At 38.7% G+C, this 16,802-nt stretch overlaps 1 protein-coding gene and 1 pseudogene across 1 annotated transcript; both read right to left on the bottom strand.

Annotated features, from left to right (window-relative positions):
* Positions 1–5,747: 5,747 nt before the first annotated feature.
* On the bottom strand, positions 5,748–10,126 carry LOC114273799 (uncharacterized). Its single transcript, XM_028215614.2, has 7 exons — positions 9,628–10,126; positions 7,848–8,010; positions 7,335–7,535; positions 7,006–7,251; positions 6,782–6,929; positions 6,400–6,628; positions 5,748–6,312 (listed from the first exon to the last, which is right to left on the bottom strand). The coding sequence occupies exons 1-7, from the start codon at positions 9,941–9,943 to the stop codon at positions 5,987–5,989; spliced, it is 1,629 nt and encodes a 542-aa protein (XP_028071415.2). The 5' UTR covers positions 9,944–10,126; the 3' UTR covers positions 5,748–5,986.
* Positions 10,127–11,605: 1,479 nt separating this feature from the next.
* Positions 11,606–14,522, bottom strand: LOC114273824 (exocyst complex component EXO70C2 pseudogene; annotated as a pseudogene).
* Positions 14,523–16,802: the final 2,280 nt, after the last annotated feature.

Below are 16,802 nucleotides of genomic sequence, written 5' to 3'. Positions count from 1 at the left end.
GAAGCGCCCTTTGTGCTCGGCATGATTGGTCGAATAAGCTTCTGAATTCGGAGCGCCTCTTATACATGATCACGTTTGGCCATTACAAAGACTCTAAATTCGAAGCACCCTTCATGCTCGGCACGATTGGCTGAATAAGCTTCCAAATTCGGAGAGGCCTTTGTGCTCAGCGCAATTGGCCATTACAAAGACTCCGAATTCGGAGCGCCCTTCGTGCTTGGCACGTTTGGCCATTACAAAGACTCCGAATTCAAAGTGCCCCTCGTGCTTGGCATGATTGGACGAATAAGCCTCCACATTCAGAGCACCAGCTGAAAGGGTTTTCAAATAGGAGCACTGCCTAAACATAGCAATCAATTTACCAAAGTTAATAAGCACAAGGTTCGAAAGATACAAGCTAAGAGCAATAGAATGGCATGGGACCACAAATATGCAATGATTGATAAGACACACAAGAACAATGAATATTTATTTTAACCAATATGACTTCTTGTTACCAATACATGAGTCCTACTAGACTGTAAAGTACAATACACAGTTTCTTGTTATTTAGGCTTTTTCCGGATCGGCACCTTTCTCTTCGTCGTCCGTCTTTTTGGCATCAAAAGCCTCAAAGGGAAACTTGTAATCTTTGTACAACGGAGACACCAAATCAACATCTGTGCTTAAAGTCGCGGTTTTCGCATCGACAAACGTCTTCTGCCAACTTTTCCTTAGTCTTCTTAATGCCGATTTTTCGCCCGTCAAAAAACCTTCTTCATAGGCCTGTGTTCTTATCACCTTTTTGGCAAACATGTTTAGCATTTCCCTATCGGCTATAGCATGATCCAATAGGCACCAGTTGACTCTATCCGTAGCAACCGGGTTCGTTGCACATGCCGACTGCGTCTCAGTCACCTTGGCCTTTTTTAACTCACTCTCAGCTCTCTCTGCACGGCGCACCAAATCCCGAATACGCCTGTCCTTCTGCTCGATTTCTCTCTACGTCACTCACAGGCGCATGCCGACTTCATACAGGCTGTAAAGTTCTCAGATTGCCCCATGAATACCATCCCTAAAAACCTCATAATCGCCCCGGCCGATAAGTGATTGTTGCACTTCTAGTGGGAGTATTTGCCACGTAAATTCCACCACCACGTTAGGATCACGGACTATTAGTCTGTTTCGGTCATCGGTTTGTTCCTAATAAAGACCGAAAAGCTCAGCGGGCGCGGTGGTCTGCTCGGCTCATTTCGCGCAGTGGCATGCCCATTCGCAGTCTTTGAGCCCCCTCGTTGTTGCGCCCGATTTCTAGGGAACTTTGCTACTTCACCTCTTTTGGGGGACCTACTTCGACGTCTGGGCGACCGACGTCTCTCTCTCTCCTCCGCTGTTACGTTTTTTGTTCTCTGAGCTTCGCTCCCAATAACACGATACATTTTCACGTCCAGCTCCGCTAAACTCCTTCATTCTCCTTTACTATTGAAAAATAATCTCTCAGACATATATGGTCCCGCTTACGACCACCGTCGACACTCAAGTCTCTTTTCACTCTTAAATTATCGATTACCCTTTTTGTCTTCTGTGCCAGATCTATTTCACGACGCCTGAGACCTCCTAAATACTAGGTACCTTGTTCATTAATTACGGATGCACCGTTTCCGATGCGCCCCATAGCTAACCTTGCGTTGGTATGCCGTTTGCTCCAATTGGTCAGACGAGCTCAGCGTTGGGCCATATGTTTTAGTTGGCGCTGGCACAACGTGCCCAACTGGGGCAAGGCTAGATATATGAATCTATTCAGCCATATATTTTAGTGCCGAATTACACCACACTACCCCACTTGGCCAGACAAGCTTAGCGTTGGGCCATATGTTTTAGTCGGCGCTGGCACAACGTGTCCAACTGGGGCAATGACAGATATATGAATTTATTCGGCCATATATGTTATTGCCGAATTACGCTACACTGACCCATTTGGCCAGACAAGCTTAGTGTTAAGCCATATGTTTTAGTCGGCGCTGGCACGACGTGTCCAATTGGGGCAAAGGCAAATATATGAATCTATTCAACCATATATGTTAGTGCTGAATTACGCTACACTACCCCACTTGGCCAGACGAGCTTAGCGTTGGGCCATATGTTTTAGTCGGCGTTGGCACGACGTGTCCAATTGGGGCAAAGGCAGATATGTGAATCTATTCGGCCATATATGTTAGTGTCGAATTATGTTACATTGCCCCACTTGGCTAGACGAGCTTAGCGTTGGGCCATATGTTTTAGTCGGCCCTGGCACGACGTGTCCAATTAGGGTAAGGGCAGATATATAAATCTATTCGGCTACTAATTTTTGTTAACAAATACATAACAAAGTTTTATTGCTTTCTTGAAAAGACAAACAGGCTATTTTCATTAATAAACTGAGTGCATACAATCGTTGCTTTATATATGAAAACTACCCTACAAATGATCTCTAAACAAAATGAGTAAACCTTCAAAAGATACATAGGATACCTAACATCAAGCAAAATTAAACTAACACAAACCCAAACACAATATTTAGTCTTCAAGGTAAGACTTAAATGGCTCAACCTCCAGTTGCTCATATGGAATCGGCTGCTTCAATGTCACATCGGCGGCCGCCAGGGCTTTAAGCCAGCCATGCTTAAAGCCTCAGTTCTTGAATTTCAATACCTCTTCCACGTACTAATCTATGGCCGCGTTTTCACTAACATCAAACGCCTTGGAAATCTCTTACTCGGCGAGCTCTTTCGCCTTCTTTGATTCTTCCAAATTGGCCCCTAGTTTCTCGATCGCCTCTTTGGCCAACTTTAGTGCATCGTCATTCATATTCGCCCTTTTCTCGACGGCCACCCGGAGTAAATCGGTGCGTCTAGCCTTTTCCTCTTCAGCTTTGGCCTTTACTCGCTCCTCTTTCTCCTTTTTGGCCTCCGACTCGGCTCTAAGAGACACCACCGCCAACTCGGCTAGCGCCTCTTTAGCCTTGTCCTTTACGGTCTAAATCTCAGCTTTAAGTACGTTGATTTGCTCGACGGCGTCATAGTGACGGTAGTCGATTTCTGCGATTCTGCCCGCCGCCTGAAACAAGACAAGGGTACGGTTAGTCGTCATATAAAAGAAATTGGAAGTGAGAATTTCCCAGTTACATACCAATATCGCCGACTGTGCAGCTAATGCTATTGAAACCAAGTCTGGTTTAGCACAGAACATAGCCTTGTCCATCGGCAAGGAAATTGTCGAAGCCACACTTAAGGCCACGGCGGGATCTTTAATAACCGACGCATCGGCAGAAATCGGCGCATTCTTCATCCTAGGTTAGACAATAAACAACGCCACCAGATCTTGGGACAACTTTTCTATTCGAGGCCATTTATTGGTTATCTCTTCGGATGACTCGGCCTCCATCTCGGCGGGGTGTTTCTCTTCCGTTTGTTTAGTGCCTAAATCATTCGATCGTATTTCAACAACCAAGTTAGCCGTAACAGTTTCTCGCTCCGCGTCCTCAACAGAAACAGACGGTGGGGATAGGGATCCAACGCTTTCGACCCTCCTTCTGGCTGCCATCTTTTTGGCATTTTTCCTTCTAGCCATTTGTGCGAGCGATTCTCCAACCATGTTCTCAGGGTATACGCCGGGTAAGTCTCCCAAGTCGGTGAAAATGTCGTCCTCTAAAGGAGATGTTTCTATTCGGCCTGAGGTGGATGAGAGGTCAAAGCTGACTTCTTTAATGGCTAAATTAAGAGCTCTATCAACTTTCTCCCCCAAGCGACCCTCAGACCCATCTGAGTTAGATTGGCTTGGCTGCTTAGCGACTCGATCACCGACTTTACCGCCTTGGTCCTCTGAGGCTGAACCCTCAAGGCCGATATCCCTAAGGCTCTTCAAGTTTGAGAAGATGAGTGCTGTGAGATGCTGCTCGCCACTTGGAATTGGGATGTGATCAGTAGCTGAAAAAGTTGAATATGTTGGGTCGTATCGCAGTAGCACGTGGACGGCCCGCTCTTGCTTTTGAAGGTTTGGACGATCGAAGAATTCGAGTACGGTTTTGACTTGCGCAAGCACAGCGTCGTCGGTCGAAGTGCGTGCTTTTTTCAGATCGTTACTTGCACAAACAAAAAGATAAATACATGGAATCCAAGTCGCATAAATCTGGAATCCAACCTGAATAAATCTACAGAAATGCACAAACGAAAGAGAAATGGGTTTGTATGGCCACCTGTCTCGCCTTTTTGTTTAAGCACAAGGTCCAGGCGATCTTCACCTTCGACGAATTCCCAGTTACCTTGGACAACGACCATGACGTCGTTGATACGCTTACCAGAGCTGGCAAGCATAGTCACCAAATGGTGATCTGTGTCCTTAGCCCTGAGAAAGTAAGGTCCCTACCGACCGGATGATTTCGCTAAGGTATAGCAGTGCCGAATAGCAGGGATTCCTAGGTTAAGTCTAAGTCGGCGATTTAATTCTATTACGCCCATTATAATTCAGTAAAAATTTACGTTTGGTTGTAAAGGGAGTAGACCCCAATAGCGAAGAACGACCCTAAAAAACGGACTCCGCCCTCAGTGATTGACAGCAGAAGAAAGATGATCGTACTCGCATCAGTCCTCTTCATGTCAACTACACTATCTGCCACGAGTGACAAATGGACATTGTCTAAAATTGAGAAATGGCTATGAAAGGCGGAAACACGGTCCGCAGAAAGGAAAGTCTTCAAGTGTTTCGCCATTCAAAACGGAATAGAAAATATGCTAACTAAAAACGAACAAAAAAATGGGAGCTAGAATGAGGAAGAAATATAAAGAAGAGAAGAACTTATAGGTCAGAGAGAGAAGGGCAATGAGGAGTAGGCGAAAATCGCAGAGGTCTTGGAAAAGTAAGAAATAATACTGTGAGACAACCCAAGAGCCTTGCACATTCAAAAAACATTTGAAGAGACAGCACAATTTCAAATCGCATTAAATGAACAACACATACGAAGAGGCGGGAAGTTGTAATGATTTCTAATCGTGTTCATTTTGACGTTTCGGTATTGAAAGAAGTGTAAGCGCCATATTTTTGCCTTTCGATACGCAAACCAAACATGCCGACTGAATAGTATTAGTCGGATGTTCGAGGGGCAATTGTGGAGGCTAAATTTAATCAATGAGGTAGAAAAAGGCCAAGCAGGCCAGTTGGGATATTGGGCCGAAGACAAGTCGGCCCTACCCGGAAGTCCATGAAGCCACGTATACGAATCGGCCATATAAAAAGCCAAATGGGAGCCAACACACTCAGTTGGAAGGTCAACTAGATAATTATATGAAAGGTCAACAGTGGGCCCAACCCTAAGCCCAGGCGTAATATAAAAAGGAAGAACATCAGCCAAAAGAGAGGTATGTAAGAAAAGAACGATAACTTGTGATACAAGAAAGATTTGAGAAAAAATTAACTTGCTCGTCAGAATGCTAATTCTCACACCCCCGACCGAAGTATTCATTTCTATTTCAAGTGTCAACTCGAGAATCAAGAGCATCTAGTTAGATTATAAAAAGTATTACCAAACCACTTCACCACAAACTTCATTCAATCACATTGGCTTACATGCATTTAAAAACATGAGAATTTTGTTTAAAAGTCGTCTCTAAACAAATATCTTTGTCACTAAACCTTTTTGTTTATTTTTTATTTTTTATTTTTGGATCCATATCTTTTGTACTCAACTTACAATCCAGTTTATTGGCTTAAAATAATAGAAAAATTAACCATACCAGAAGATAGGAGTGATTCATTAATATTCTGTAACCTCAAATAAATTAACAAAATTGTTGTATGAAAGGGCAGAGTAATTCTGCATCTAGATCCATATATCGATGATCAATTTGAAATAACTGTGGAATAAAAATACATTTATTAGACATTGAAACAACAGAAGTAAAAAATATAACAATAATGGGTAACATATCAAACTTCCTACAGTGCATGAAGCAAGGCCCAACTCCAACTCCTACATTACTGGAACAGTTCTCACAACATTTTTCCTCGAATTACAGAAAGAATGGAGGTGATCGTCGTCAAACGTGCCAAAACCTGAGAGTTGGATTCCGTATGCTTGCATCCTCTTGACATCCCGTGGAGTTGGAGATTGCCAAAGCCCATCCCACCAAGCAGGAGGGAGAATCGGGGTGAAAGCACATTGAGTAGACTGGTTGTGACAGCTTAAAGGACCTGCAAATCTGTTCCATACATGTCCCCAACCAATTTGAATCCCCAAACCTTCTGAAACCAAATTACTCTGGAAGCTGCTCATGAACAAAAATCTTGAATCCTCCACTAAAATTGAAAAAAGAAAAAATATTAAAAAACAGAGGAAGCATTTCTCTAGATGGAACAAGCAGGGATTAAAGGCAGAAAGAGTACCAGGTTTGTGTGCCATGGCCAGTGCTGCGATTAGTTGAGCGTAGGTTGTTCCAACTCGCCTGTGAGCCCCAGAAACAATAGCGTGTTTTGCACGTGATGCAAGAAAGAAGTCAACAAATGCAACCCATCTAGGTGCTGGGCCCCAATCCTTAACTCTAAAATCTAAACTACCCAATCTATTATTGCCAGAAATATTTCCTTTGAAGCGTTCATAATCAAAATGAAGAACCTGGATAAACCATAACCATATTAGAAGCACTTATAGGTGAAACAAATGAAGAAAGTGAAATCCTGCTAAATTTTGGAATTTAAATAACAAACAAGGAAATTATCTTTGGGGCCAAAGGTCGGTCTGCTTGAAAATATGATAATAAAAAATTACCTCTGCAAATTCATTTATATATGGCGCAACCTCATTTATTAAAGTGGGGCTATCTGAAACCAAAACCACCTTGGGTCTGGATTTCAGTTGCAGATTGTCCATGGCTTTTCTGATGCAATTCAATGCTGCCTGTACTGCTCTCAGTGACCTGAAACAACAAAAGTAATAGCCAGCCTTATTAATTATATCCCTCGATGAACAAAGTAATATGTTTAGTAGCATACCTATTCATAAGCATCCGCATGTGCAATGTAATATCGGGATCCACCCCGTCACCGAGAACCCAATTCACTGCCTCTTTAACATTTTCTGAGGGAGATATGAGAACTCTCATCAGCTCCCCAAATACGTTAGGCCTATATTGAAGATTTTCAGGCCGCCCAAATAGATCATAAGCGGCATTCCTCATCTCAGAATAAACATTTTTCAAGAAAAATTGAGCTGCCACAGCATCTGTCGTGTTTTGGATCCTGCCATGGTAGGGTTAGTGACTATTTGATGATTTTTTAAACAAGTACTAGCAGATGATTACTTTTAGATGTTCTCAGTTTACCAAATTATAGGTTGCTCCCACTCCCTCCAGTTGCTGCAGAGGACACTTGTCTTGGCTGGCTTTTGGAAATCGTCAATCCTCATTACAAGACGCCTTCCATATTTAGTCAAACAATCATTCTGTCTCCATAGATGCTTCACTTCATTCAAGGTAAAGGCAACATCACTATAAGAAATGTAATCCCCAAAAGGATATATCCCCCTGAAATATTTTCAATAAAGTAATAATTAGCACCAATGAAAGCATCTTTTTGACAGTATTTTCCATTATAATTTTAACATCTGGCCTACTTTATAGTAATATCCAGAACAAAATTAGGACAACACACAGAAACAAGAGCAACTTCTATCAGGGTACGGGTACACTATCACACTTCACAGTTTCACGCTGTATGAAACCAACATACATCTAGGTGCCTGTCATTAACCATGATATGGTATACTATAATTTCATAAACCAAAACAATAGGTATATCAAATATAAATAGAAAGGCTTGAGAGATAACCAATATGCCTCTTTTGCCCAATTATCAGCGACCGATTCAACATTATACTTAATGCTCCCGCAGTTAAGATCTTGTACATCTCATTCCCAAAACCCGCTTCTGATGCTTTCCCTATAACAAAATTATGTCTGCAGAACTGCTCTGGAGGAAGGCCTCGGACTCTAGAAGCACCTGAAATGAGAATCAGTAGTGTGAGCTCCTGAAATGGATCTCTCTATGCAAGTGTGATACTAGAACCTTTTGCTTGTGAATGAAAAGTGGTTAAGCCTATTCTTCCCCCTCCCTCCCTCTTTCTCTCTCCTCTGTGCAGAGTGAATGTCAGATTATGCATAATTTACTCTCCAATGCTAGTCTGTTTCTTATCACTCTTCTTCCATATAAAAACAAAATTTTCAATTTTCATTTCCTTCTCTTTCCAGAGAATAGCTATTATTTCCAATAGGTTCAGCATGTATGCACTGTTTTATCTTTGACAATGAAAAGGCAGAGCTGAGTGCTCCTTTCCATAGTTTATCTTTGGCATGGACTTGAATAGCAATGGGTTTAAAGTAGTGGGGGGTGGAACCTCAGAAAGGATTGAACTTAAAACTTATGACATATCTACGGGGAGGGTAATGGTTGTGAGGATTGGTCTGCTGCTTTGAACTTGAAACATAGGGTCTGGTTATATATTCCTTGCCAGCTTCAGGGAACAAGTTCTCTCTTGGAGATGGATGGCACAGCTAAAGGGAGGGCAAAGGTGTTGATATCAAAGAAAAAATGAGCAGCTTGTCTAAAAGTGATTAATCCTCCAACAGCACTAATATGTAAAGGTGTTGATACTTGTCTTGCCATAATCAAAAGCAAAGTCATTGAAGGTCCTTCCAACTGAAGGGAAGACAGCAAAAGAAAGTTGAAGGATAAATTTAATAACTTGAAGTTAGCTCACGCAAAAGCTTGCTCATCTCGCTCTTACCAAGTCAAGCCAGGAGGAAGCAGCACTGTCACCTAGCCCCCCACCCCCGCGAGGGTTAGTTTGCTTATTACCTAGGTTATCAGGTTGTGAGAGTTTCCTTTCTTTCATAGAGTCTAGGTTTGTTGGTTTTTAGTTGTTGCCTCTTAGAGCTAGAGGCTTTAAACGCTTTCCCTTTAAAGCTTTGTTTGACACTTAAGGCTTGCATTGAGCTCCATTGTATATCTTTTCTTTTCTTTTTTTCGGTAATGAAATGCTCGCTTGAAAAAAAAAAAAAAAAAACTAGATTGATTCTTCAGTAGCTGGGCGTAAGCCCCTGCTTAACCAAAGAAAATCACGCAATGCAATCAAGGCATGTGTCATAATGGTTTATCTGGATCCCTCAACCTTTATTGTTGAGACCCTTATAATTCCTCAGTCAACGGCCTCCATTATCGTGCTACTGTCATAAGTCATAATGCATCGGCTTAGCCCAAACTCTACAAGACTAAAAAGTAAAAACCAAGATTGGCGACTAATAAAAACTCTTCTAAACATCCCGCAATCTTTTATAGTTCACAAAACCTCCCTCACAAATACCCCACTCCGACCACCCAAAAGAGAACTTAAATGTCGCACAACATCAGATGTATACTTTTCTCAATCTTCAAATACCCACCCACCCACCCACCCACACACACACACACACAATTATCACTTCCTATTGCATTGAAGACAATTATGTTAACAAATTTGAAATCAAGACAAATACCCAGATTCATGAACTAACAACTGCAGATCTAGATAGTAAAATTAATTGAGCAAGAAGAAGAAGAACAAGAGGGTTTACTTAGTACCATTCAGAGCAAAATGAAGATCAATTTTTCTTCTGACTTGGAGACTTTCCTCCCAAAACCCTCTGTTAAAGATTTCCCCCATTTCCTCCACCGTGGCGCATCCTTTGGTCCTCGAAAGCTGGGTCTTGGCAGTGAGACTTACATGAGCTCCTTCTGCAACTGGTCGGGTTTTCTGAATCGGGAATTCCTTGCCTGTAGATGGATCGACGGACCTGAGAGTGAGATTCAACAGGCCAACACCAGTAAAGAATGCACAAGCGATCAGGACGGCGTGGATCGACAAGAGTCGTCTCCTTCGTGATCCGACAAGCCTCATCTCATCTGAATTGATCGAAGAAGATGGATTGTAGTTAAGCAATTGTGGACAACCAATTGAGAATACAAAAGCAGGAAGTGGGATATGCGAGCGTGAAGCCTACAAACTTTCCGGGAGTTGCTCACCTCACCGCGACTCTCCCTCTCGTTGGGACCTTTTTTAGCTAACCGCATCTTGATAGTTAAGATTCCATGTCGGTAGTTTTTTATTTTATTTTAGTCAAATTATTTTTCTATTTTTTTATATTACATTTTTTTTATTTTTTATTTTTGTAAAAAATTAAAACTTATTTCCAAACATACTTTAATGGATAAAATACTAAGAGGAAAATTTCCAGGAAAAAAAGCTTTAGACCCTAAAAAACGTTTTATTATTAAATTTGTTTAAAAATATGTGGATTATTTACATATTAATTATTGATTGATTTTAAAATTTAATTGTTTGAGATCTTATATCATAAGGGTGAATTTATAAGATTTTTAACATTTCACATAAATGCCAAAAAAAAATAAAAAAATTGAGATTATCCAATAATTGTGAAATAATGATAAATTCACATGGTTATTTTACAAGATGATGTTATATATGGACATCATTCTTTATTACAGTAGAGAGGAGACAATTTTATTTTTTATTTTTTTGTCACACAGTATGATATAAAGATGTTAATAAAATCAAATTATTATAGTAGACTGATATTATTTCATTCGACAATGCTACGTAACTCAAATTTTGTGGCTCAAAAGTGGCTTAAATGGCCAAAACGACGTCGTTTTGAGTACAGAACAACATAAAAATGGCCAAAACGACGTCGTTTTGGCCATTTGAGCCACAAAATTTGAGTTACGAGATATTTTCCTATTTCATTTACTCAAATCTAAATTCTCTCCAAACTAACACTTAAATCCATTTTCATAACTACTCACTTACCGTCAAGTCGATAATCTAGATCCTTAAAAAATAAAAAATAATTATAAAAATATAAGTGCCTCATATATATCACTATGTTTTTTCGTTACTTTTTTACCTTCCATCTATTTATCCTCCATACATTTTTTTTGGGGAGGCAAAAAAGAAAAAGAGTACATTCATTTATAAATTTAAATATTTAGTTTGTTTTTTTTTAGTATTTATGTTCTTAATATTTTAAATCTAACCTTATATGCACACACAACAAATTATTTTTTCTTGTTTACAACCACAAGACCATACTTTCAAAGTTCATAACCACCTCAACCAACCAAAAAAATAACTTTATAACCATCATCGATCCGCTTATAACATTTCAATGAACCTTCATATGTTTTATTTGATTTGTTTGTTTAACGTGTGTTTGGTTATATATTTTTTAATTAATAGGGTGTTTTAAAGTTTAGAAGTGAATTTTGAGGAATGATTTGTGGCACTGTTCACCAAATAAGGTTTAAATGTTCTTAGAATTTTTCAATGTCACATTTGAATAATTGAATTTGTTGTGGAAAAGATTAAAGAGAAAATATATATATATTTGATTCACATTTTTATTGTTTTTCTCCTACAAATTTAATTTATAATTTGAACACTCCATAATAACGGATGATAGAAGCCAAGGTAACAAAAATTTACAAAATGAGATTAAAATTTGTTCATAAACTAGTGATGGGTATCAAATCAATGCAAGATAACAAACAAAATCCCAATCAAAAAATACATGTAAACAGTGCAACACACCGCATATGGAGTGTGGTGCTTGCTACTCAAGGGTGCCTCAGCCCCAAAAAGAAAAAAAAGTATGAATTCAACCCTTCTTACAATAATGACCAAATTAATTTCATTTATACAATAATGACAATGCGGTACTAATAACATGCATGGCTTGGACTATTGTTTCAATTTGGTCTCTGTAGTTGCCCTTTCCATGAACTTTTGCCTCTTCTGTTTCACTTCCATCAAATAAATCTACGAACACAAAAACCAGTCACATAATCGAATACAGAATGTAGTATATAGACATATAAAAATTTTAAAAATGGACCTCACTAACAAATTAAGTAAGATTTTGTCCATTCATTAATGTTTTGTATTTAATTCTATGATTGATTTTTATGCCTGTAGCAGAACTGATTGGTATCAAAATGCTACGTGCCCTTTGCATGGTTATGGTCTCCTCCTCCCCGTAGGCGTTGCATTCCCATCAAATAGCTCATCAATATGCGTCTCTATATCTTCGGGCTGGTATTTTATATACTTTTCCGTTTGTCTTCCCGGAGTAAAATGCTGACTGAACCTTGCCAAGAATGACCGGTACGCTGGTATCACCACCGCTGATATCGAAACTCTAAGCTCCGATTGAAGCTGCTCGTCGCTAACCACCCAAATGCTCTGCATCTTATGTATCTCATCGAACATGGTGTTGAAGCTCTTGAACTTCTCTTTCAACACCGGCTTCACCACCTTCCCATTCACATTCAATCCCTCATGGTTCAAGCAATTCAAAAGCCTACCCCATGTTTCGCGTTGGTATGTCTTGTGATAGTTCCTCAGATCCGACGATCTCTTCCTTGACCACGTGTCACCCATCAAGCTGTGTATCTCTGGGGACCCCTTGGTCTTCTGCAAAATGTACCTCCCATTGTTCATCATGAAAATCGAGCTCAACGAAGTGTCCTTGTAAAGCTTCGATTTCGTCTCCAGATTCGTATCAAGTAAATCCATCACTTTGCTTATCTGTTTCGCAAATGGCGATTGCTTTAAAGTCTCGTTGTTATTGTTGTTGCTGTTGTGATTGTTCCCGCCACGTGCAGCATTAGTGTTATCGTAGTCTGGTCCTGTGGTCGAGTCGGTCTGATCGATCTTTTGGTGCTCCCTGAAGACTTGCTCTAGGGTTTCCTTGAACTCGCATGCGTATTTTAGATAATTCAAGGTGTAGCGAGTTAGGGGATGAACCGCACCGCCAGGAACCGGAGTCTTTCCTATGTCTGCCTTGATCGAGTTCTCCAGTTCGCAGAAAATGCAAACCATTGCCTCACCAAGTCGGCAACGAGTCAACATTGCTTCAGATTTGAGCTCATTCGCAATTTCTCTAGGTAACAAATCGCCCATGCTTGGAATCACATCACGTAGGCTCTCGTATATGTCGAGAAATTTGAACTTCTCTGACGAACGCTTTGTCATTGCGATTGCTTCGGCAAAATTGAGAAGTTGCATCATAATGCTTCGAGATAGGTTTCCAAAGATGACATCAGTGATCAATTTGTCGTCAGAGAAAACCGCCTCGGAAAGCTTACGTTCACCAGTGAAGTGCACGGTGACGAATTCCTTAACCGTTTTGTTCCAGGAATCGATCTCTCTCTCCAATGGCTCCCATTGCATCTTTTGAATGTCGTCGATGCTGAACTTCTCAAACCCTAGCTTATGCAAGGTCGCTTCCAATATAGTCCTTCTGGCTACAAAATAAACTTGAAAACACTCTGCCTCGTAGCCTCCCATTGCCATCAATTTGGCTAATCGATTCAGATTCAACATGACCTCCTCTGAGTATCCCGGAAAATTGTTGCTCTCAGCAGCAGAGTTAGACTCCTCAGGTGAGGGTTGATCTGCTTCTTGATTTGATGTTTTTGAGTCATTGTTTTGATCAGAAGAATCAGGAGCCTTTGAATCTTCGAGAAGTGATCTGAATTCGTCTTCCAAATACGACATTGCTCGTTGAAGAATACCGCCAATGCGATTGATCACCTCAGCATACTTGGAATCAGATGAGAATTTTCTGAGAATGTTCGTCAGCTTCGAGATTCGATCAACGGATTCGAAGAACAATGAAGAATCCGCCTCGGAAAGGTGACTCCATTTCATGGATCTCTCGCTTGGATCGTAATTTGCGATATTTGCCTCGACAAGAAATGCAAATTGGTCCATGACATGGGGTACATCCGGGGGATTAGATTCTTCATCATCACCGCTTTTGGCTCTTGACAAAGTAGAGATGAATTGATCAATCTCTTCGCAGACTTTATCAAAATCAGGAGGAGGAGGGGATTCTTCTTCAGTGGCCTCATCTTCTTTGTTATCCACCTCAGTTTTTTCTGAATTTGGGTCGTCTTCTTTGGGTGGTGGTTCAGAATCAGAGGGTGTGGAATCGTCAGTGCCTTTTTCTGGTTCGTGTTCTTGGTCAGGGTCGGGTCTGGACTTAGGATCGTGATCGTGATCGTGATCGTGCTCGGAGTCGGATTGTTTGGAGTCTTTGGAGGCAAAGCTAGAGGATTTTTCAGTAAGGTGTTTGTCTTTCTCTGTCTCCATTGATGACAAATTGATTTGAATGATAAGCTTCTTCTTCTTGTTGTTGAAGCAAAATGAAAACAAAAGGTTTGAATTGAGAGAGAGAGAGAGGGAATAGAGAGAGAAGGATGGTAAGATGGCAAAGGAAAGCGGAAAAGGAGGAGGAGTGTTCGTTTTTCAATTTTCTTGATTTCCGTTATTTTGTTATTTTTATTATTTTTCTGGGTATTTTTTATTTATTTTTATTTTATTTTATTTTTGGGGGGTTGAGATTGAAATGGTCGTGTGGGGCAGTTATGGTTGGATGGGAGAGGAGTCCGTTGGATCTATTTGGTTGGGAGTGGTTGAGGTTTAACGTTTGACGGATTCGGGGACATTGTTTATGCTTCCCACCCACATTTCCACCGCACCAACTTGTTTTCGAAAGAATAATATTAAGAACAATATTAAGGCCAAGTTTGGGAAGGTTAAAAAAGTGTATTTTTTGTCTTTTTGAATTAAAAAATTGAGATTGAAAATATGGATGTTTGGGTTAACTTTTTGACTTTTTATTGAAAAATGTGTAATAAAAAATTGTAAAAATTGATTTGTAGGGAAAAATTTGAATTGGGAGTTGTGCAGCCGTAATTGTTGACTTTTGGTGAATAGTGTTAACTTTTTAACTTTTTGAGTAACTTTTTGACTTTTTGACTTTTTTGGAAGTACCCAAACTTGCCCTAAGAATCATAAAAAAATGTATTATGAAAATTTTTTATCTATTGATTAGTGTATAATATTTTATTATGTATGTAATCTAACGATAAATAATATTTCATCATCATTTTCATAATTCTTAACATTATTCTTTTCAAAATTCTCTATTACTTGTTAGCTTGTTTTGTGACGGCAAAGCAGTGCGCACTCTCCTCCCTTGAAACAATTTTTTAATTAGGTATACAAATGTCATTCACAAAAATAAAATAAAAAATAAAAATTCATTTTATCCTTAAAAAATGAAGAGGAGATTTTTAATGTATTGTAGAAATGGAATTTATGTTCCAAGAAATTAACAATGAGATATAATTTTCAGCAATTTATTTTTGGACGAGTCTATAAAATATACTCACTCTTTAAACTCGATAATATGACAATCAATTAAAATATTTAATACAATTCTTTTATTCATATTTTTTTCAATCATTAACTAATTTTCTCTATACTGGATGTAGAAAGTGGGTTTATATATTATTTTTCTTTATTTTTTACTTTTATGCTCAATTAATTTTGAAGGAAATAGATTTTAACAAAAAATGATACTCTTTTCAAAAAATATTTTTCATAGCATGCTTGTCTATATTTTGTTACAAACGTGAAACTTATGTCTAGTGATTGTGTTAGTGGTTGTGGCTGCGGTAAATATGGTAATTTTTTTTTTGGGTCTCGTTTTGCCTGGTCTCGCTCTAATTTTATTTATAAATATATATATATAATATATAATTTAATTTTTTAATATAATCAAATTAAAATATTATAGTTAACATTTATTTTTACTCATTTATTTATTAATTTACATATTTTTGAATCTCATTATTATCTTTACTTTTTATTATTTTTAACGTTATAAAATTAACCTCCAACCCTACCTTAACTACTTTCTTAATTTGCTCCACCCCCAATATATAATACAGGATAAGATGAGGGACTTCCGCCCCAAACCCACCCTGTTATCATCCTAGTTGGCAGTGGGGTGGGTATATGTGATGGTGACCATAGTATTATGGTCGTATTGGTAAAACTTTGGCCTAAAAATATTTTTCACCTCAATTAAATATTTTTGTTGTCAATTATAGAAAATATTTATGTTGACTTTTATTTGTTGTCATACCAAATATTTTAAAATGCAAAAAATATTTTATGTGAAAACAAACTTGTGTTAATTTGTTACACTTCCTTTAGTTTGTCACGCTTTTGTTTATAGAAGTAATAACAACTACATTATTTAAACAATACTATCAAAAGGAAAAAGATCCGGACCTCTTTTTTCCCTTACTCCTTGACCACCTTTCTCTCTCATTGGTTAGATTTTTTTATTTTTTTTCCTTCTCCTCCAATCACCACCCGCCACGTGTGTGTAGAGGGGAGGGGTGATGGGGGTGGTGGGGGTGGTGATTGGAAGGGCCTCTAGCAAAGCTCTTATCAAAATATAACAATAACTAAGTTATTTACCTATAAAGTCATTGAATATTATTTTACTTTGGTTTCAACAACTCTATATATCATTTTGGATAAAAATTACCACTATGTTTGATTTGTTTTTAAAATTTCTAAAAAAATTTAAATTAATTTAATTGAATTTTTTTTTATCGTTTTCATATAATTTTATCTTGTTGGAAAGTATAAATAATTTGTAAAAAATTAGAAATATATTTTTAGTATTTATTTTTGTCAAATTAATTTAAAAGTTTTCATAAAAAATTCAAAAATAGTGTTTTGTTTTTTGTTTTTAATAAAAAAAATCAAACCAAATAGATATTTTTACACCATTTTGGATAAGAATCATGATTGGTAACTCGAATTTCATCTTGTCCCAAACAGATCGAATTTTAGCTTGTCAGTCGATCGGCCG

The sequence above is a fragment of the Camellia sinensis genome, chromosome 4 (genome assembly GCF_055761805.1).
Source record: "Camellia sinensis isolate YWXY chromosome 4, ASM5576180v1, whole genome shotgun sequence".
Classification (NCBI taxonomy): Eukaryota; Viridiplantae; Streptophyta; class Magnoliopsida; order Ericales; family Theaceae; genus Camellia; species Camellia sinensis.
This window is presented reverse-complemented; position numbering and strand designations above follow the sequence as displayed.